General features: G+C 42.0%; 2 protein-coding genes across 3 annotated transcripts; both read left to right on the plus strand.

The window, feature by feature from the left end:
• The first annotated feature begins 21 nt into the window (after positions 1 to 21).
• On the plus strand, positions 22 to 7735 carry TCTN2 (tectonic family member 2). 2 transcript variants are annotated; one of them, XM_072350655.1, is made up of 18 exons: positions 22 to 180; positions 394 to 507; positions 736 to 809; positions 1101 to 1296; positions 1519 to 1619; positions 1857 to 2053; positions 2277 to 2400; positions 2701 to 2836; positions 3486 to 3551; positions 4203 to 4331; positions 4601 to 4678; positions 4970 to 5050; positions 5478 to 5589; positions 5930 to 6033; positions 6369 to 6525; positions 6909 to 7034; positions 7155 to 7243; positions 7491 to 7735. In XM_072350655.1, exons 1-18 carry the CDS (start codon positions 87 to 89, stop codon positions 7604 to 7606), a joined length of 2094 nt encoding a protein of 697 aa, XP_072206756.1. In that variant the 5' UTR covers positions 22 to 86; the 3' UTR covers positions 7607 to 7735. The 2 variants fall into 2 exon arrangements, with proteins under 2 accessions (XP_072206756.1, XP_072206757.1); XM_072350656.1 differs by having other exon boundaries at positions 2704 to 2836.
• Positions 7736 to 7874: 139 nt separating this feature from the next.
• Positions 7875 to 21745, plus strand: ATP6V0A2 (ATPase H+ transporting V0 subunit a2). The gene is made up of 20 exons (XM_072350654.1): positions 7875 to 8091; positions 9513 to 9591; positions 10882 to 10979; positions 11802 to 11939; positions 12227 to 12327; positions 13019 to 13145; positions 13483 to 13565; positions 13893 to 13986; positions 14277 to 14489; positions 14956 to 15106; positions 15746 to 15885; positions 16763 to 16920; positions 17399 to 17489; positions 17777 to 17895; positions 18321 to 18531; positions 18994 to 19113; positions 19343 to 19462; positions 20136 to 20253; positions 20573 to 20744; positions 21230 to 21745. Exons 1-20 carry the CDS (start codon positions 7975 to 7977, stop codon positions 21330 to 21332), a joined length of 2553 nt encoding a protein of 850 aa, XP_072206755.1. The 5' UTR covers positions 7875 to 7974; the 3' UTR covers positions 21333 to 21745.
• Positions 21746 to 21924: the final 179 nt, after the last annotated feature.

Below are 21924 nucleotides of genomic sequence, written 5' to 3' on the forward strand. Positions count from 1 at the left end.
GGTGTTTGTACGGCGCTGTGACGGGGCTGGCGCCGCCTCGGCGCTTCCCGCCCTCCCCGTTGCCATGGCAGCAGTGCCGCCTCAAGATGGCGGCGCTCACTGATGCTATGGCGGCCGCCGGGTTCGGGGCGCTGCTGCTGCTGGCGGCTCTGTGCGCTGGGCAGCGCCGTGCGGAGCCCGGTGGGTGGGAAGGGGTGAGGGAAGGAGAAGAGAAGGGGAAGGAAGGGATGAGAGGGGAGGGGAGAGGGCCGTGCGTGAAGGGAAGGAAGGGCTGTAGCAGCCTGCGCGGGCTGAGGGGGCACGGCCTGGTGTGCCTCCCTGATGTGGCGCTTTGTGGGTTTCTGTGTTACAAGTTCTGTTTTCCTTTCTAAACTTTAACTTTCCCCCCCCCAGTTTTTCAGCCTTCCTTTATCCACATGTCTGGGCTAAGAGTTAATTCGTTTTTTCTTGGAGATTCTTCAGGAGTTACGTTTTCCATTATTTTAGATGCTATCGATAAAGAGACAGGTAAGAACACTTTATTTATTTACCCGCTATTTCAAAAAATAATAAATATATTTGAACTTTTAACTTTTTTCCCTCTACCATTACAATTACCCAAGTAACTGCAGTGCAGTCTGTAGAATCAACACAGAACTGTTTGAGTTGGGAGGGTCCCTCTGGTGCCCCATTCCCACATGAGAAGTTTGAAACGACAGTGAAACAGATACATGTTATGTTTTAATTTTGATACAGGAAATTTGCTTGTTCCAAGCTGCGGTGGAAATGAAAGAGCTGGTGATTGGGAATTGAGTGTAACACCTGGCGTGGTATGTGAAACATTGCTTCTGCCCTAAGATAGGAAAGCTTGAGCAATCATATATTAGAGGCTGATGAAGTGCTAATGTAATATTAGTTTACTAGCAGCTCAGTTAGAGTGCCTTGCCTTTTTGCCTTTGTCATGTCGCATCATCTGGATGCCCATGTTGGAAGTTGCTGAGGTGCAGCTTTGATGCTAGTTTCTCGTCTTCCTCCTTTCCCGAACTGCTTCCTGGTGGGTGATGGTACAAAGAACAGTAATTTGGTACGAGCTGTTGAATCCATCATTTTGTGTTTTGCAGGGTGCATCCAAAGTGACTGTAACCTTCACTAGAAATCTGCAGTTATGTTTGCCCAATGCCACCGACTGCTGCACAGCACCTCTCTGTGTGGTGGAAATACTTCAGGTTTTAGCTTGCAGTGGTTCAATGATGCTGGCACGTCTCCTAATTCAAGCTGAAATATATGCCAACTCTTCCTTTACAGGAAGTGTGTCAGGTAAGTACTTGGATATCCTGAGGAAGAAATGGCATTTACTTCCCCTTTCTGTACCAGAAAAAAAGAAAAATTGGGAATTGGACAGCAATGAGAGATTAAATTTCACTAGCATTTAAGGATTTGTATGCAGGTGGGATAGGCTGTAATGCATGTGTTGTGCGTCTTGGGATTCCAGTCTGTATGACCTGAATTTTCTCTTCTTTTCTTGTAATTCTCGTATAGAAAACATGCCTGTCATCCCTAACCAGGTGTTTCAGCCCTTGGGCTCGTGTCCTTGTGACTTGACAGATGGAGCTTGTGATGTTCGTTGTTGCTGTGATCCGGTACTTATTTCATATTAAACTTTGATGAAATGTTTTCAGAATTTCTGTGTTCTTTCTGTTGTCTGGAGAGAGAATTACTGAGTATTTCAAAGTAGAAGGAGGGTTTGTCTGGGTTTTCTGGTATTTCTAATAGTAAATATGACATCTGTCTACAGAGCTGGCTTGGTTACCTGCAAATACAGCAGTAGAGGCTGTGGTGGTGCAATTATCATACTAAGGCATTCTTTTCCCTTCCAGGAGTGTACACCAGACTTGAAGCAGTTATTCAATGGATCATGTTTCACTGGAGTGTTTGGTGGGGATGTAAACCCACCTTTTGATCAGCTGTGCTCCACATGGACAACAGAATATACTCCTGATTGGTTTCCCCTCCTTTGCATACAGTCTTCTCTAAGCAATACACCATTTCTTGGCTATTTTTATGACGGCTCTGTGTAAGTCTTAAAATATTTCTTTCCTCAACACTCAATTTAGACACTATATTGAAACTGTAGCATGTATTTTTTACAGTGAAAGTTATTTTGAAATTATAAACTGAGCACTTTCAATGGAGAAATGTAATTGGTACTTTGAGAGCATGGGACTTGAAGGCAGATGTTTAATTAACTGTGTAATGTGAGGAGTAAAGAATTGTTTCATTTTTGAACTTATTTGCAGCTCTGCACCCAAAGTTCCTCCATTTAAGATCCCTGTACTAGCTTCTCCTGGGAAACTCTTCACTGGTTACAGAGCAGGAGATCCAATTATGACAGAAGATGATGAGTATTTTACCATCCCTCAGGTAATTGCTCCATATTTAGGAGCTTGTGATTCCTCTTGGCTAGTTGAAGTTCTCCATTTATCATATTCTTTTGTGTTTGTAACCAAATTCTGTAACTTGCTCTTATGAACTGGTGGAATATATTTTTCCTGCACTTTAAAACTGGTAGCTTTCAAAATAGTTAGAACCTCTCTTTTATGCAGGTTGTTTGTCAGTCGCATGTGGCTGTAGTACATACTTGGGGCATTTCATTGACAAATGTGCTTTTTCCTTGCCTTTTATTTTTAAGGCTAACACACGTTTCTGTTTAACTACCTGCAGCAGTCCCTGACAGGGCAGTGCGTTAGAAACGCCCCTGTAGCGTATCTGCAGGACTTTGATGTGAAGTGCCTTTCTGAGGCAGCTTCTTACAAGGAAGGACTGCCCCATGACGTGAGAATCAACAGTGGAACAGGAGGTATGTCTCATAGTCCTAACAGAAATGTAGTTATGTTCCTCAAAAATAGAATTAACGAGAGGACTGTTGACGTGGCAGCTACATGGCTATAGTTCAGTGCTTAGGGATGTTATAGTTCTATTTCTGATCACCTACCAAGCTTCCCCAAATTACCCAAGACTTAGGATAGGAGAAATAGTGGAATTAGCCTTTGTTTCCCATTTATCTGTTTCTGGTGACTCATATGGCTGCACATGGCACAAGGAAGCATCTCTCGTACTGTTTTTGTGTTCTTGGAGCCTCCTTTTTCTGTCAAGAGGGTGCAGTGTTGTCACTTTAGAATTAGAAGTGCTTACTTTCTGCATTACAAAAGCATAAATATAAGAAATGTCATTCTGGAGTTTGAGATGATGCAATTACCAGCATGAAGAGAATTTGTTTTATGCTTCTTAATTACGTTGTCTAATTTTGTTTATTTACACTACCTTAGCTAATTATCTCTGGATCTTACTATGCTCTGATAATACATAACCTGCCTGGTTCATTACCAAAACTGGCTTTCTAAATACTTTTCTGCACAGTTTCCATAACATAAAGGAGTACCTTGGATGTGAATGTTGTATACGATTCTTTTATCAGCATTACTGCAGCATTTGTTTTTTATTCTCAGACTTCATCCAACAAAATGTGATTTACAGAACCATCCCTGACAGGGACAAATTCATCACTAAAAGTGGTATGTTTCTGCTGTGTAATTAGTGTGTTTCTTACTTAACCTGGATGACACAAGTGACTGGGGTGCCTAAAACATTTACCTGTTGTGATTCCTAGGAAGGATCTTGTGTGCATTCTAATATTTGAACAAAGCAGGCAGGGCAGGCAGCCTGTAAGCAGTGCTGGATGTGTCTGAATTTTGAACACTCTTGTGCCTTTTTGAGGTTCTTGAGCCAATGAAGCAGCTTTTATTTTAGAACAGTGGCTCCCAGTCAGCGGGGAGAGTAATGCAGGATAGTGCTGAATCCATATTAGCATGTCTTTCTGGAAGATGATGGCCCTCTCAGCAGGGTGAGGTGAAAAGAGAGGGACTCCTGAGTCCAGAGGGCCCCAGCAGCTGATGGAGTAAGTCCTTGTGCTGGGTTCTTAAGGAAGGGGTCAACTACAACAGGAGCTAGAACTGCAGGTGTTAGAATATTGATAAACGAAGGGATTCTACTGTAAATGCAGCACACTGTCCTTGTATGATGGGACTTAAACAGTAAAATAAATGTTAAAAAGATGAATGATGTATCTGCCAGAACTTTGTTAGAGATTTTTAAGTTGTTTTTCAGTTACAGCTTTCTAATTGGCAATGCTTTTGGTTATAGTCTGTTTTTTCTTTCTTCTGCAGAAGGCATTCCTACCGTGGGCATGCCATTGCAAAGTATAACCTTTGCAGAGCATTATACATTCGTGTGGGAAGGTGACAATATAGAGGGAGTGAATGTCACAGTCTTCCTTGGAAATCTATACAGTGGAGGTATCGTGACTTTTCTTGTACAGATTTACTATTTTTTTATTTCTTAAGTGAGCAAATTCTTTGATAGGTTATCTTCATTAGTAATATTGATCAAAAAGAGTTTTCTTTGGGCTATGGAAAGAAAATGTATGGGGCAAATTTCTGCCAATTTGCATTATCCTGAATCTTTTGGTGATCATGAAGGACAGAAATTTGTATCCTAAATAAGCAGCATACTTCCTGCTAATTTATCTATGGGAACATAAAGTCATTCCTTTATCTTTTACCAGAAATGCTGACGCAGAGATTCACGGCTGAATTTGTAAGATTAAAGAGTGATAATGCAGCAGAAGTGCCATATAATCCAGGTAGTAATACCTCATTTTGCTTCTTAGAAGAACAGATTTTGGTCCTAGATTGGTCATTAGCAGTGACCACGTTTTGTACCTCATTCATACTTGTGCCCCTCCTTCCCTCTTATTGTGTTGTCAGCTGTAATTACAGTGATTGGCTTTTAGGCTCAGTATTGATCATTTAAAATGGGGCTGTTGTAATGGAAAAGTCTGTCTGTTTGCTTTGAGACTAATTGCGTGCATTATTAAATCGATGTTAATGCTTATAGATTCGTATAAAATGTTCACAACTCCTTCTGTGTTTAGGTTATCAAGTTGGAAGCGCAGTGAGAGCTGCAAACATGAGTGCTTCTGATACTGCTGGCAGCTTAAGAATTTGGCAGCCAGGTACTGATTTGTAAGGTTACATCCTCAGCTTTGATAAATGCTAAAATGCTGCCTTCATATACATGATTTACTTCTGAATCTATTCTATGCCAAACTGTGCTTTTCCACGCTATTCTCTAGCCTTTATTCCAACTTCATTGAAGAATTTGCATTTAATGAATGTAAAGTAGCTTCGGTATCCTGAAACATCTGAGCATTTAGTATGGAGTTAAGGTTTAAAACTGAGCAGTTGTTAAGCTCATGAGATTCTTGAGCGTGTGAATTCGCTCTGTGTTGGAAAATGGAATTTGAGTAGACTTGATTCTGTATTTGAATGACACTCCTTGCTGTTTTGCATCCTAACGTGTGCGATTTTTGCACAAAAATGAGAAGTGGGGGTTGAAAGGTCATTGTGAGGATCCCTAAATAAGATCTTTTCAATTCATAGCTGACAGAGGTCTGTGTATGTCAGCCACTCACACACCAGTTTTGTTCGGGGTAGATTCGTTCTCTGGGTGCCTACTGGAAGTTAATATCAATGAAGACTGCAGCCTTTTAAGGTGAGCCACACAGATTTATTGTTCACTTGCCACAAGTTTCTACCATCAGCACAGTTGCGTTTCAGAAGTTCATGTATACATCGCAGGTTTCTGTGGTTGACCCCTTTCTTTTTTTAAAGGGAAATCTATTAAAATGGTTTCATTTAGATTTCCCTCTATTTAAACGAGGGTTACGTTGGGGTGGAGTGCTTCCCTTTGGCGGATGAGTCAGTAGTTGAGGTTTGTTTTAATTGAGTGATAGCATCTGTCAGAGGACTGTGATTGTATGGCACAGTGATGCTGTAACGCAGTTCACGCTGTAGATTTGCTTTTTGTATGAGCTGGTGTTTTTATTTGGCAGAGGACGTGTAACCGAGAAACTGAATTCGTTAATACAAGCTACTCATGTTGGGAAGAGACGCAATTCCAACGACAGCAATCTCAATGACTGGGTGCAAATTATACGTAAGTGATACTTGTGGTTTTATTCACAGCCTCCAAATAAAGCCAACGTGTAATTTCAGATGCCTGAAGATACCTGGGTCCATGCATCCAGATATGCACAGATGTGTTTAATAATGTCATGGATACTGTAGACTGATGTGTCTGTCAGTCTGTTGATGTAATGATTTGGTGTTTTACTCCTCTGTTGATGAACTCCATACTTTTTCGTGTATAATTCATATAGAAAAAACATTTTTGTGCAGCAGTTACCAACATTTCACTGCAATATGACAGCAATATAAATATGGAGGAGATCATTTTGCATAGGATTTCTGTTTCACTCTGTTCCTCCACAGGACTGGATCCATCTAACCCGAATATCACTGCAAGCCCTGGAGATCTGAAGGGCATTTGCCCAGGTGTTCCTGCCAGCCTGAACATTCGTATCATTTTTGCAGCTGTGGGTGCAGTGCGGGGGATTCCCAGGGAGGAGATACTCGCTGTGCAGACCAGGTAGAGCCGAGCTGTGTCTTTGATAGAGAAATGTTTCACTTTTGAGACTTGCTTACGTGTCATAACCGGGTAAATCTGACAGACAAAGATATTACTTACAGATTGTGTGTGCCTTTTACTTGCACTTGGAACCCACATTCCTTTGATTGCAATGAGAAGCTGAAATTAGAAAACAGCAGAGAAGCTGTGCTAAATGATTCATTCTTTCCTGAACCAACAAGGTTTCATACAGCAAACACTTGTTTTTCCTCTTTTCTTGTTTACCTATTTATTTGCTTTGGATTGGGATGGTGTTCAATCTGCCCCATCTCCACAGTGGTGAAGATTTAAGCTTTAAATTCCCACATAGGGCCCTCTAGTAATGCTTACACACGTGCTTCCAGTTACTCAACAATCACGTGGCAGTTCCAGTGCGGCCTTCCCTGTGAAAACACTGCCAGCCTGCTTCCCATCACGGCTGCTGTTGAGTTCATCCGAGTGCCGGCTCGGCCACCGGTTCCCATGAGCAGGTAACTTGTGAGGTCTTTGACCCTTGACGCTAAGTAGATAAAATGGTAATTCACACTGATCAAAGGCTTCTACTCGTTCTGCTGCTACCGTAGTTTAATAAGCACTTTTTTCCCCCTCAGATTTCAGATTAATTACACAGAATTTGACTGTGATCGCAATGACGTTTGCTGGCCGCAGCTGTTCTACCCGCTGACGCGGTTCTACACAGGTAAAAACAACCAGCAACATGGAATGCCACAAACTGCCTCTATTTCGTGGTAACATCATGAAATGCGGCCAAGTTTTGATCTGTAGTGGGAGATCTAAATGTGGTCTGGAAGCAGTCGTTATGTTTTCTTGGCAATGCATTCATTCCTGAGTTAGACAAGCGGAACAAACTCCTCTCTTTGGGGCTGATGTCAAAGCTAAAAGGTAGCTCTCGTGTTCATGCTTGTTTTTGTCCTTCCCCTTTGCAGGTGAGCCATATTCTCGGTGTCTGGCTGCAGGCCTGGCGCTGGCTTTCCTGGCCGTGCTCGCAGCAGTGATGGGGAGCCCGTGCTTTGCTCAAGTGTGGGAGAATTTCTCGGTTTAAAACCGTTGATGTCGAAAAGAACCGCTTTGTAAATATTTTAAGTATTTTTATTTTTTTATAAAAAGGATATAAAGATTTTTATTTCAAAATGAGCAAAAGTTCACAGGAAACGATTGATATTATTAAAAAGGGGGGAAATACAGGTAATAGCATCAAGTGCTCGACTGCAGGCGGTGGGGCGGGGTTATGCTGTGCTCAGGGCCGGTCTCTCTCCCGGTGCCGGTTGGCCGCCTCGCTCCGCCCGCCCCCCGGAAGCCGCAGCCGGCGGGCGGGGCGCTGCGCCGCGCTATGGCGGCCGGGCCGGGAGCTGCCGCCGTGCCCGCTGTGCGCCGGCCGCGCTGAGCCGAGCCGCTCCGGCCCAGGCCGCCATGGGCGCGCTGTTCCGCGGGGAGCCGATGTGCCTGGCGCAGCTGTTCCTGCAGAGCGGCTCGGCGTACGAGTGCCTGAGCGAGGTGGGGGAGCGCGGCCTGGCCGAGTTCCGAGATGTGAGTAGGGGCGGCAGGGCGGGCTGGGGGGACCCGGCGGGCGGAGCTGCTGCCCGAGCCGTGCGTCGCCGTCGTGTGGCGGCGGGCTGAGCTCGGTGTCCCGGTGTCCCGAGCTGGAAGGGGCCGTGTGCTCGTCGGTCCCTGAGCCCCCACCTCCCCGCGCAGCCCGACCGCTCTGTGGGAGAAGAACTTGCACTTCTACCCGATGTGAACCTGCCCTGCAGCAGTGCGAGGCCGTCACTGCCCGGCCTGTTGCTGTCACCTGCGAGCAGAGCCCACGGCCTCCTGCCGGCAGTTGTACAGAGCCTGGAGGCCTCAGATTCCTCCAGACCAAACCGTCCCAGTTTCCCCAGCCGCCCCCATAGGACGCTGCTCCACACCCTCACAGCTCCAATGCCCTTTTCCGGATCCACTCCCCAGCCCCGATCTGTTCGTTAGTGAGGGGCCCAGCGCTGAACACAGCACTCAAGGTGCGGCCTCACCAGCCCCAAGCACAGCAGGAAGGTCCCCTCCTGCTCCTGTCTGCACGGATACAGGCCAGCATGCTGCAGGCTTTGCCCACCTGGGCACACTGCTGCCCCACAGCAGGTCTGCCTGCTTCCCAATAGGCTGATAGAAACACCCAGCTGCTCTGTCATTTCTGCTTTCTCACTGTCAGGATGTACCATGCCTGCTGCCACAGGGCAAGTCACCTTGGAGGAAGTCAACTGCGTGGCTTAGGAAATGGGTTGGGTAATAATTAACTTTGTTACTGAACTGTCTTATCATAATTATATGATGCTTACTTGGTGACGGAGACTTTGGAATTTCTCTTCAGAAATGCAGGTGACAAGATCTTTGTAAGGAAAACTGAAATGAATGGCTAGTTAGCAAATATGGCAGCAGGAGGAGGCACATCTGTCAGTATATTGCTATAGAGATGTCTAGAGATGCTATTCCATGTAGCCCCGATTCAAAGTTGAATATGCAGCCAGAGGCATTATGTGCTCCTGGGGAGGTGTGTGAAAGTATCTATGAATGCTTCACCTTCCACATAGATTCCATGAAACTCCATAGCAAAAAATCCAAACAAAAACCCAACGAAAAGAAAGCAGTTTCTATCAAGGTTCGTGCTTGTTAATATGAAGTCTTTAAGTAGTGTTTTAAAGTGGTAGGTATAAGGTTGGGAATGGTTTCTCTAGTAGATCTAGATACCAGTTCTTTGAGTAAAAGGAAGGGTGTTGATTCAGTTTCAGTACAGCCTTGCTGGTGAAAGACAGATCTTTTTCTCCTTTAGCAGCATCTTCCCAGGTGAGAAGCACATCCTTGAAGGAGCGCAGTGCAGCGCGTGCAGCATTGGCTCCATGCAGTCACACAAACAGCTGTGTTTTGTAAGGTGGTTGTTTTTGTGTTACCTAATGAGTATTTTATCCTTCCTGCAGCTCAACCCAAATGTCAGCGTGTTTCAGCGGAAATTTGTGAATGAAGTGAAGAAATGTGAAGAAATGGAAAGAATTCTGGGTGAGCTTTATTTCCGTACCTGCCCTTTCTCACCTGAGGCGTTATTCAAGTTTACGTTGCTGGAGTGGAACTGCAGTGTTGATTTTTAAGCTGTTTTGTGTTGATTTCAGCTACAGCTTTTCTGTTTGATTTCTCCCAGCGTTGTACTGTCTGAATTTTGCAGGATCTTATGAAGTGTTTGTATCCACGAGGAAGGTCTGTGTGCACTCATATGTGCTGTACCTCTAGATCTTCAGAGCCAGAGATGACCTGTCTGGCTCCTGTGCTGAGTTGGGTCAGAACATATAAATTAAGTACATCTACAGCTGGAGACTGCACAGCCTGTGGGCAGTTCCAGTGTTTTGGTGCTGTGTGTCTCTTAATTTTCTCAGCTTTAAGTTTTACTTACTGTACAACGTGTATGCATTAAATATTGCTGTTTTGTTTCTTCTTTTTTGGTTAAGCTCAGAAGTGAAGAAGAGTTGCTGAGTTGTTGCTGATGAATAGTGAGGCTGTACTGAATGGTTACAATACTGCTGGAGAAACAGAAGCTTTGTCTGGATATTCCCCAGCCTATAAGATAAATCCCTTTTTCTGTTTGTTTTTTGTCTTGTCACATTACACAACTCAGCACTGTTCATCTTCCAAGCACTCCCCAGCTCATCTCAGGCTATTAGTAATTGCTTTCACGTGGCAGTCAATGCACAGAGGAAAGGCTGCAGTGCTTTATCAAGATGGACTTCGCTGCGGGATATCCTGAGGAAAGGTTACTGCTGAAGGAGTCTTTTATTGGAATGTCTTTCTGGAAGCATGTGCTGGTCATGCTGTACATCCCAGCAGCTATTGTGGCAATCGCACTGCCCAGTGTGAGCTGCGTGTCATGTTGGGTTACTTAAGCCTCTTTGTTTGAACACTGTATATTCAAACATGAGTTGTTGAGCAGAAGGACAGTTTTGTTGCAGATGGCATTAGAGAGCATTACTCACAGCAACAAAGGCGTGCTGTGAAATGTTAAAAGCTTAAAAAATGCTGGTGGCAGGAAAGCTTCAGTCAGACAGTTCTGAGGATGGGATCCTTCTGCAAGAGGGGAGTTCTGTGTTCTGAACACATCATCGGCGCCTTCCCACTGTGGAGGGCTCACACTTCCCTTGTGTTCTTTTTGAAGACTGTATGGTTGCAAAAATGAAGGAATAAACTAGTGAAGGCCTGATGGCTGCGGTGTGAGTGGCACCCTCACAATGGCTGTGTAGCGTTCTGGGGAATGTATGCAATGTGCTTATATTTCTGATTCCGTTTCTCTTCTCGCTCCAGGTTATTTAGTGCAAGAAATTAAAAAGGCAGACATTCCTCTTCCTGAAGGAGATGTTGCTCCTCCCGCCCCATTGCTGAAACACATTTTAGAAATCCAGGTAACTTGTTCAAGTACCAGTTGCCAAAACTGTAGTGATGAGCATTGGAGCTCTATTTCAAATTGGATCACCTCCGGTTTCACCACTTATGACCTAATTTACACAGGGGCATGTCAGGGGCAGAAGCCTTTCCTTCTCTTTATTCAGATTTTGTGTTCTGTGTTATTTCCAGGCCTGCTTTGAGGATGTTCTGTTGTCACAAAATCACTGTGAAAGGCATAAAGCTAACCTAGGGGTTTGTAGTTACCTCTTCTGTGTTGATGGATTGGTGCATTGCGCTGTCAGATAAATTGCTGTATGTAGGTGTAGTCCTTCAGCGTCGTTTGTTGTGTTGGGATTTATCCAGGACTTTTGTTGTAACCTTATTTTTCAGGGTATGTGGGAGTTCTTAATGCCTGAGGCTCTGCAGTTTCCCATGTTGGTTGCTTAGTGAGCACAGAGTGCTCTTTCCTCTGAATGCTTTTCCTGGTGTTGTGCTGAAAGGAGAAGCTCGTAAAATGCAAATATGCTTCTGAATGATGATGTCTTTTAGTGTAAGTCTGTCAATAGAATAGGTAGGTGTCTCACACTCTGTGCTATTCCAGGTTCTAATTCCAAGTGTGCCTTAGCTCAGAAATAAATTAGGATCACAACAGCAGACTTAATGGATTCTGGTGGTGGATCAGGCACGCTCGGTATGAAGCAGTCTTTGGCAGGCTGAGTAATAGCATTTATTGCACTTAGGAATTTGGAAAACTGTAATTCAGCCAAATTAGCACGTACTTAAAATTAACCCTCCTCAGTTCCTAAACCTGATTCTGTGTCACTTATTTTGTGCAACAGGAACAGTTGCAGAAGCTGGAGACAGAATTGAGGGAAGTAAATAAGAACAAGGAGAAGCTGAGAAAAAACTTGATTGAACTTACGGAGTACACATGCATGTTGGATGTCACACAGACGTTTGTCAGGAGAACCTCTGAGGTAATACTGCAGTGTCTGGGTGCTGTTGTGTGTTGTGTGACAGTCCTGTTGCACGCTGTGTTATTTTGATGTACAGATTGTTCTGCGAAAGGTGTCTTTTGCAGAAGTGACTGTTAGTTCCTGAGCGATTCGGTTGAGATCCCAAGATCTCCCCATAGCCTGAGCTGAACACAGGAAATCATTTTGTGTTTGTGTTGAAATAATTTAACAAACTTTTCTTCTAGTGAATAAAAAATAATTATTTATTTTCCTGAAAGCCATGATTGATTTTTCTTTTTCTTTCCTAGTATGAGTCCCGCTTACATATCAATTATGAGGAATTTCCATCTGTGGAAAATGAGCCATTTGCGGATTACAATTGTATGCACAGACTGGGTGCCAAGCTGGGGTAGGTATGGTTCAGTCCAGATTTGCCAGGTTGCCGTGGTGTGCTGCTTCTCAACTGCTTGAAGAGCTGCTGTAAATAACAGGCTGTTTTCTCAAAAGATGGGGTGTTGTGTGAGTCCAGTGATTTCAGACAAGCCAAACCATCTTAGGCAGGGTGAGTGGCCCAGTTGTACCTCTGAAACAAAGCTGGATTCTTTGAAGAGATACGTTGGATTGCACCAAAAACTGTCACAAAGCTTCCACAAAACTAAGTATGTGTGCTAAGGAAGAATCTTAAAATGCCCTGAAATGTGATTTTCTTCTACTGTTCAAACATATCTCTGGGATAAACCCACTGAGTCAGTACTAATGTAACATTAATATTGCCTACTTGCCTTTAAAGTGATGTATGGATTCAGCTCCTGCAGTGTCTTTATGAAAGTAAACAATGAGTGAAAAATGGAGACCCTTACTACCATAGGCAGAGATGATGGTAAACGTTCTGTTTGTTTCCTCAGGCCTGTAGTCAATTTGTTTTCCAAAAAGAAATTGCCTCTTTATTTTACATACCATTTAGTTCCTATGGAGAGTGATGCTTCCATCTTTAGAGGTGACTTGTTAGATCATTGTGGCTGCTATTCTGTGATGTGATTTACTCAGATTTTAGCTTTTCTTGATTTTTGACCTATTTATCAAACCTTCTTTATCTGTAGCTTTATATCTGGGTTGGTTCACCGAGCAAAGGTTGAAGCATTTGAAAAAATGCTGTGGAGAGCCTGTAAAGGATACACTATTCTGACGTATGCGGAGCTGGATGAATGTCTGGAAGATCCAGATACAGTGAGTAAACATTATAACTGAGTTTATTGTGTTTGTACTTTTCATAAGACTTAAAATAATTGCTGCGCAGCTGTGCACTAAATAGAAATGATTTCCCAGTGCTTTAGGAGGCCTTGAGGGCGCCTCCTCTCTGCATCCTCTGCTCTGGGCTGGGCAAACCCAGTGACCCCAGCCACTGCTCATACATCTTACCCTTTGCAGTGGGGTAGCTGTGACTTTGGCTGCTAATGGTGCTGCTAATGCAGATTATACAGTAAAAGAATGTGTTTGAATAATGACGGTGTACTTGAGTTCTTGGTTGAAAACAAGCTTCATTAACTATTTTCTTTTCTTTAAGGGTGAAACCACAAAATGGTTTGTGTTTTTAGTGTCCTATTGGGGTGAACAAATTGGCCAGAAAGTTAAGAAGATTTGTGACTGGTAAAAATTAATATATGTCATTTCTTTACATCTGAGTTCTTTTCTTGTTTGTTTTTCTTCTCCTCCACTTCCTTAGAAATGTTGATTTTATGCAAGTCTTTTTTTTCCATCTCCTCAGCTGTATGTAGCTTTAAAAATTGGCAGTGTACAAGTAAATGTGTGGGTCGCTTTATCTGCAATCCTTATTAAGTGAGAGCCAGATGGTGAGACTCAGCCAAATCTTGCCTATAGTTATTAGATGGCATGCTGCAGATTGGACTGGGACCTGATATTGGCTGTATTTTGTTTTAGTTTAGTTATTTAGCACGGATTTCTGTGTTTCTGTAGTTACCGCTGTCATGTGTATCCCTACCCAAATACTGTGGATGAGCGCATAGCGGTTGTTGAAGGGTTGAGCGTTCGTATTCAGGACCTTCGTACAGTGAGTAAATTGTAATGGTGTTTTCCCTTTGCACTATAGGCAATAATTTAATGTATTGCAGTATTGAATATATTAATATGTTTCTGAAATACAGACAGCTTTGGATCTGAACGTGACCATGTATACTTTGTGGTCCTGTGTTGCATGTATTAAACTCCAGGGTCATTCCACTGTCTAAAACAGAAGGCAGTGCTCATTGTGGCCTCTTTGGACAAATAGTGTGTGCTTTTACTGCAGTTAACATAACTGTTATGTTTTCAGTGAAATCTCATTTTTCTGCTTGGACAAAGGTTCTGCATAAAACTGAGGATTACTTACGCCAAGTTCTGTGTAAAGCATCTGAATCCATCTATACGTGGGTTATCCAAGTAAAGAAGATGAAAGCCATTTATCATGTACTCAACCTGTGCAGTTTTGATGTCACCAACAAATGTTTGATTGCTGAGGTTTGGTGTCCAGTGGCTGATCTGCAGAACTTGCGCCACGCGTTGGAGGAAGGTTCGGTAAGTCAGCTGAATGGTTGCTGCTGCTAAAGCTTCTGCCTCCATCTAGCTGTACAAGTAAGGAAAGAAAATACTTATTTAAAACAGGATAAAAGCTGGATGTGGGCAGGTCTGGGTCTCAGCATACTCATATCAAACACTTTCTTTATAAACACAGTCTTTACTTAGTGCTTTAAATAAGAGCTACTTTACTATTAAGCAAGAACTTCGATGTTGGACTTCTTGTCTGGACCTCACCTGGTATTCCTTACAAAGTATGGAGCACTGTACATTAATTCATATTTTTAGAGGTACAGCAGAATGTATTATTTTATAAGATGATGCAAAGGGGTGAATGTTAAATTTGGGCCTTATTTTAGTGATGTTTCAAGGCTGATAAAACTACTGATAGAGAAAATGATTTCACTTTCATTAGATTAAGCATCAACTGAGTTTTCATGCATCTTTTCTTTCCCTTTGTAAATAGAGGAAGAGTGGAGCCACAGTTTCTTCATTCATGAATACCATTCCAACAACACAACCTCCTCCAACTCTGATACGTACCAATAAATTCACCTCAGGGTTCCAGAACATTGTTGATGCTTATGGAGTTGGAAACTATGGGGAAGTGAATCCAGGTTGGTCCTCTGAACTGTATTGTCATTATTGCTCACCTGGTTTGTGAAATTTTGTGTTTAAGCACCTTGCTAAGTGGGACACCACTGGGGGCGGAATGGAAGCAAGCATACTGCTTGTAATTAGGTGTTGTAAATGTCCTGTGGCTCATCCAAAGTACAGATGGTGCCCCATGTGGTAAGTTGAGATTTGATTTTGATGTGTTCTTTCAGCATTAAAAATAGTGAAAACGACTGTGTGTTTATATGCTTTACCTTGGATAAGAGCATATATTTAGGGAAAAGAGGAAGACTGGTAATGGCTGGTTGCTTTTGCTGAGGTGTGCAGCTCATCACCTGGATATAAGATAATAACCTCGTTTATATAGCCCGGTTAGCGTAACATCCTTCTGTTTTGTAGCTACCTTGACTGATAACACCATGTGATAATGTACAGAAGAATAGTTATATATTAAAGCAAGCTTTAAATTGAGTTAAATTTATATCTTGTGAGAGATCTATTAGCAGGGGTGAAATGTCCTTCAAACTTAAGAATAAACAAATTGTTTGGGAGATAAAAATAGTTGATTGCTTATGCATGATTCAGATACCACCGTCATCTGTTGTGCTGTATGTCTGAAATGTATCATGTTGCCATTGCAGCTCTCTATACCATCATCACTTTTCCCTTCTTGTTTGCTGTTATGTTTGGAGACTTTGGGCACGGTCTGCTAATGTTCATCTTTGCCCTCCTGACAATACTGTATGAAAACCATCCTAGATTACAAAGATCACAGGACGAGGTAAAAGGAATTATAAACCTAAACCCAACCTGCAACATAACTGCAATTAAATAGCTATTATGTTTCTGTAAAGTGCTATTTTTTGTGTGTGTATTAGGCTTTTTTTGTCTTAGGATTGTGTTCAGTATTACCGTACTCCTCAAGATTAATGTAGTGTTTTAAGCTATTCTTTTTGAAAGGGCAGAAATTGCCAAGTTGGGAAGACGGACTGGCAGCAAATAGTATTGGTGGGCTTGTCTTTCCTTCTGCTAAAGCTACTTAGTGGCATATGTTGTTTACAGAATGTGGCTACAGCCACTAACCAGAGGAGAAAACGGCTCTTCAAGTTCCATCTTCTTCTGAGTTTGAAATTCGTGAGACTTAATTTTATCTTTTAATTGAAGGGCTTAAGAAGCAGGGACTGTTGCATATCTTATTAGAATTATGTTTAATTAAGATTGATTGCAGGTGGCTTAACTTCTTGAATTGAAGTCTACGGGGAAAAAATGTGGCTTAAGAGGACCATTAGTTACTGTGATGATGCCAGTGAGAGGAGTGTCAGTTTATGTCACTGGAGCCTGTGTGGGGACTCCAGGTCTCTTCAGTCACTTTCAAGCAAAGCTGTCATTCTGAATATGCTCTCAGCTAGTTCTGTTGCCTAAATCACTTGGCAGAAAGCTGCAGTGTGCAAAGGTGAATCTGCCATTAAGTGACCGTCCCTTGTAGACTGCATATTAACCTGCTTAAAGAAAGTTTGTTTTCCGTTTTGATTGGCCTCAGGTTTCTTCATATTATTTAATGACTGTTTGCAGGAATGTTTGGTTTTTAGAAGTTTTTACATGGCCAGAAATGCATCGGTAACATGATTCCTCTTTTTTTTCCCCCAATATATTTACAGATAATAAAAATGCTATTTGATGGCCGTTACGTCATCCTATTGATGAGTTTGTTTTCTATATACACTGGCCTGATTTACAATGATTGCTTTTCAAAGTCGTTAAATATATTTGGTTCCGGGTGGAATGTTTCGGCAATGTTTGAACAGAATGTTTGGCGGTGAGTGGTATGTCTCTGTTTGCTGTGCCATTAAAGCAAGAGTATTTCCTGCAGCAGGTTCACTCCTTCACCCTTTAACTGGTCTTTTATTTGAGAGTGATAATGAAATGTAGTGAAATCTAGTGAGGGCTGAGGGCTCAGTCCCTTCTACACTTAAAATAAGGAATGCAGTGATAATTATTTAGAAACAAAGAATGCAAAAAGGTAAAAGAGGCTGTATTACGGGTAATCCTTTGGGTGGTGGTTTTGCATTTTACTCAAAAGCAGAGCTTTTAAAACAAAACATTGTTCCAGCGGAATGGAGAATAAAGTCTAAAAATGTATCTTTCAAAGGTGGTGTGAATTAAGCCCAAATAAAAGATGCCCAGGTTGTTGTTGTTGCTGTTGTTTGTTTTTCTCTAGCAAGACTGTTTTTACTTAAATCGTTTTATTCTTTCGTAGTCGTGTCAGATCTGATTGTGGTTCTCTTTCACTGCAGTCTTGAGGATCTGAAGTCTCATCATCTTTTAATGCTGGATCCAAATGTTACTGGTGTGTACAATGGAGTTTACCCCTTTGGAATTGATCCGGTTAGTTTTATTGTTTTCTGTTATCCATTGTACTGATCAGTCATCTTTAAGTTAGATTTTGGTATGTGTATTAGAAAGATAAACTTGCTCTGGGGGACAAGAAAAAGCATTTCTGTTTACTTCCTCCATTCAAAAAGAGATTCCCCTTAAGACTGAACTATTGCTGCACACTTCAGACTTTGTGATCTCAGCTTAAGGTGGAATGCAGGCCTCCAAAGAAAGGATATTGCTTTATTCCTTCCATTACATTGCTCTGAAATGTGCGTATCTTGTCATTTCTTCCTCAGATATGGAACTTGGCAAGCAACCGTCTCAGTTTCTTAAATTCTTTCAAGATGAAAATGTCTGTGATTCTTGGAGTGGTTCACATGACATTTGGAGTTGTATTGGGAGTATTTAACCACTTGTAAGTACAAGAAGTCATGATAACGTTGTTTTTTTTTTGCCAAGTCTGTAATTCTATCAGTTAACCTGGCAAGAGAAATGGGGATGGCTGTGTGTGTGTTTTGTTTCATCAGCAAAACCCAGCATAACAGTAATTGTCTTTAAAAAAGAAAAGCAGTAACAGAGGCTGTCTTTCACAAAACTTAGATTATAGGTCAGTATTATGCCAAAATGTCTTTCACTGTTTGCTAAATGCAAGCACATGCTTCACATAGTATTGATTTCCAGCTAAATACCAGGTTAAAACATCACTGAGTATGAAAAAAACACTTGTAGGTCCTACATTTAGTACCGCTCTTTACCCCCCTAAGTTTGCCTTCATCTTACTTTGTAAAACTTATTTCTTCCTTTTTTTTTTTTTTTTTCTTTTTTTCCATTCTCTTTTAGACATTTCAAGAAGAAGTACAATATTTATTTGGTTTTTCTTCCTGAGCTTTTGTTCATGATGAGCATCTTTGGCTACCTTGTGTTCATGATTTTTTTTAAGTGGTTAGCGTACTCTGCAGAGGATTCCACAACTGCTCCAAGCATTCTGATTCAGTTTATTAACATGTTCCTGTTCCCTGGTGGTGAAGCAGATGCCTTTTATACTGGACAGGTTAGTAGTTTTCTTACAAGCTTCTGAGGATCCTTTGTTCTCTGTGCAGTTATTACTTTACCAGTCATGAAAGGCTGATAGCTGAGTGCGCTCTGCCTTTCCCTGGGGAGGGGAATGAATCAGACTAAGGTAAGATTGGTGACTTGTGGAGGTATGTTTCTAGAACAAAAGCTCCCAATTTAGAACTGAGGTGAGAGAATAGTCTTATTCCTATAGATTTGTTGCTTGCTTATGTACAGTAACTAATTCTAATACAGCGAGCTTCAGTAATGCCTTGATCTAGAACTCAGTCCTGAGGATGTTGGGTATCTGTAATCTCATTTAAGAGAGAGATTAATTAAATATTTGGATTGCACATGCTCTGCAATCAGTAGTATTTTTATTAGTCTTATTGAAGGAAGGCTTCTTAAAATTTTGATTCTGTGATCTGGTCTAATGTTGTTTCTTACCCTCTATGAACAGGTTGGTCTACAGAGATTTTTATTGAGTGTTGCCTTTCTTTCTGTTCCTGTAATGCTTTTTGGAAAACCACTTTATTTATATTGGTTGCACAGTGGAACTCGAGGCATTAGAACATACAGGGTAAGTATTAGCATGTGCTTATACAGTTCTTCAGTATAGAACAGTTCAGCTGGAGTGTTGCTTATAGAGAACATCTGTAACTCAGTGCTTCTACAGAACTTATGGAGCTCTTCTGTTCCTCTGGTCCTTTTTGCCTTGGAGGATGTTATTTTCTGTGCCTACTTTAAACAAGTTTAGAAATTGACACCAAGGATCCACTTCACAAACGTAATGCATTTCAATTTTGCAGCGTGGCTACAAGCTTATTCGGAAAGAAAGTGAAGAAGAACTTTCTCTGCTGCAGCCTCATGATGTGGAGGAAGGAAGCAGTCATTCAGATATTGGGCACAGAGAAGAGGATGGAGAGGAGGTAGTTAATTTATCTGTGATTAGTTTGTCCTTGAAAGGAAATTAGAAGTAGAAAATCAGGGAGATAATCATGGAAGCTTCCAAGAAGATGAACTGAGCCTTTACAAAGGCCTTAATGCCAGAATGCAATTCATATATTTTTATTTGTTGCCATGTTATCATTATTCCTTGGTTCATTCAGATTGCTACAGCAACCTGCCATCTATCTGTAGTGGAGAACACGAAGAGTTAAGTGCTTTATTTGAATCAGACTGTAGTCTTATCTTTAAATTGACAAAACAGGGTCAAGTTCTTCTTTTTTAGATGGCTTTATAGGTTCTTAGTTCTGTTAATTAAGTCTGTTTTTTCCCATAGATCAAAGTTTTTCATAGTTGAAAATTAGATCTTGTGACAGAACTTCTATAGATTGGGACCTGGGGGAAACGAGTTGCATTCCTTGTCCTGGCTATTGCTGCTTTCTACTCATTAAACATTTTTACCGCTTCCACTGATTTCATGTGAATTTAAAGCCAGACTGATTCAGATTCCCAGTGTGTATCCTATGTAGCTTCACTGGGGGAGGAGAATTTTGCCCAGTGATGGATTTTCTGTATACCAAGATTTGCAGATGAATGCTTTTGTTTCACTTTGTACTGTGGTATTTAAACGGATACAAACCTGTTTTTGTGTCTTAGTTTAACTTTGCAGATGCTTTTATGAACCAAGCCATTCATACCATTGAGTACTGCCTAGGATGTATTTCTAATACAGCCTCGTATCTGAGACTCTGGGCATTAAGTCTTGCACATGCACGTAAGTATTTCACGTTCTTTGGAGGCTACTATCTGGCACAGTGTTATCTCACGTAACAGTGAAATGGCATTCACAGTGCCATTTATTTTCCATTAGTTGACTAGTTCAGAAGGTATTTAGGTATTTGCTGAAGTCTTAATATCACTGTAAAGTATTGCCAATAGTAGAAAGGTGGGATTGGGGGGAGGGTTTCCTGTAGTTCCCATGTTCAGCAGATACTGTTATCCTAGTTAACCCAGAATACAGGTCAAGTAGCGTAGCTCACTTGATGAATGTATGCTGTACCAACGTGAATTATGAAAGCTGTTTGTTTCAATAGAGTTATCAGAAGTTCTGTGGCAAATGGTGATGAGAGTGGGTCTCCGTGTGGACACAACCTATGGTGTCTTACTGCTAGTCCCCGTTCTGGCCTTTTTTGCTGCGTTAACAGTTTTTATTCTTTTGGTCATGGAGGGGCTTTCTGCCTTTCTCCATGCTATACGACTTCACTGGTAAGTTTTAACTCCTTGGTTTTTTTAATTACTTCACTGGTTGCTTTAGAAGGATTTGGGGTCAAAATATTAGGAGCCCTGAAGTGAAAATTTTAACAGCCTAATGCTATTTTAATTTATCTAATCACACTGAATGTGTGGCTTATTAGTTTGGGTATTCCTGGGTATTTTCAGCGAACCCATCTATTTCATTGGCTTATGATCTACACCAACCTCTACCACATGGAATTAATTATCGTGCAAATTATGAAACAAGATATTAGAAAGAAATGAGAAATAAACTATAACAGCAGGATTTCTAGTCCCTTGAGGAACAGCAGGTCTGCCTTTGTCCTGTGCATGAAGGTTGAACAGCTGCACTGAAAGTCTGAGTGATGGGCTTAGGGCTGGCGGTGGGCTTAGGGCTGGTGGTGTTTGGTTTCTTGTGCTGCAGGGATTGACAGTTTTGGTTTAATATCCACCTTGTGCTTTTTATCTTCTTACAGGGTGGAATTTCAGTACAAATTCTACACCGGTGGAGGATACAAGTTTACGCCTTTCTCTTTCCAGCACATTTCTTTACATTTTAATAAAGATGATATAGCATAGCTCGGTTGCTCTCAGCAAAGTCTTTGGGATCGTCTGTTTTTGTAGGACAAAGTATTTCTCACTGATTGCCTTATACTACAGCCAGATAATCCTGTCGTGTACCTCCCATAGAAATACACAGCAGAGCTGGAGCATCGTGGGCAGCATGTGGGGTAGACACTACATTTTCCTTAATAATTTACAATATGAGTTTAATTTACTTAAAGATTGTTATCACACTTTCTAAATTGACTTAATTGTTTCCGTTTGTTAAAGCTGTTCATTTTCTTGAACGACTACGGTCACATTAAACATGAATTGCTCCTCTATACTTCAGCAAGCCGCCATCTCTGGGACCTCAGCAATGCAACAGAAGCAATGTGTGTTTTCAGTATTAACTCTGCAAGGCTGATAAAATACAGACTTGTGCACAGCAACGCGTCCTGCTCGTCCCAAATAAAACCCCGTTTGCTCCGTTCTGCTCCGTTCCTGCGGAGCCCTTCGGCCGCCCCTCACAGCGCCCCTCCCCGCAGCCCGCCACGATGGCGCGTGGCGGCCGTTAGGCGGCGCCGTGAGGCCGTTAGCTGGCGGGCGGCAGCCGTCGCTCCTCCCG

This window comes from Excalfactoria chinensis, chromosome 16, assembly GCF_039878825.1.
Source record: "Excalfactoria chinensis isolate bCotChi1 chromosome 16, bCotChi1.hap2, whole genome shotgun sequence".
Taxonomy (NCBI): domain Eukaryota; kingdom Metazoa; phylum Chordata; class Aves; order Galliformes; family Phasianidae; genus Excalfactoria; species Excalfactoria chinensis.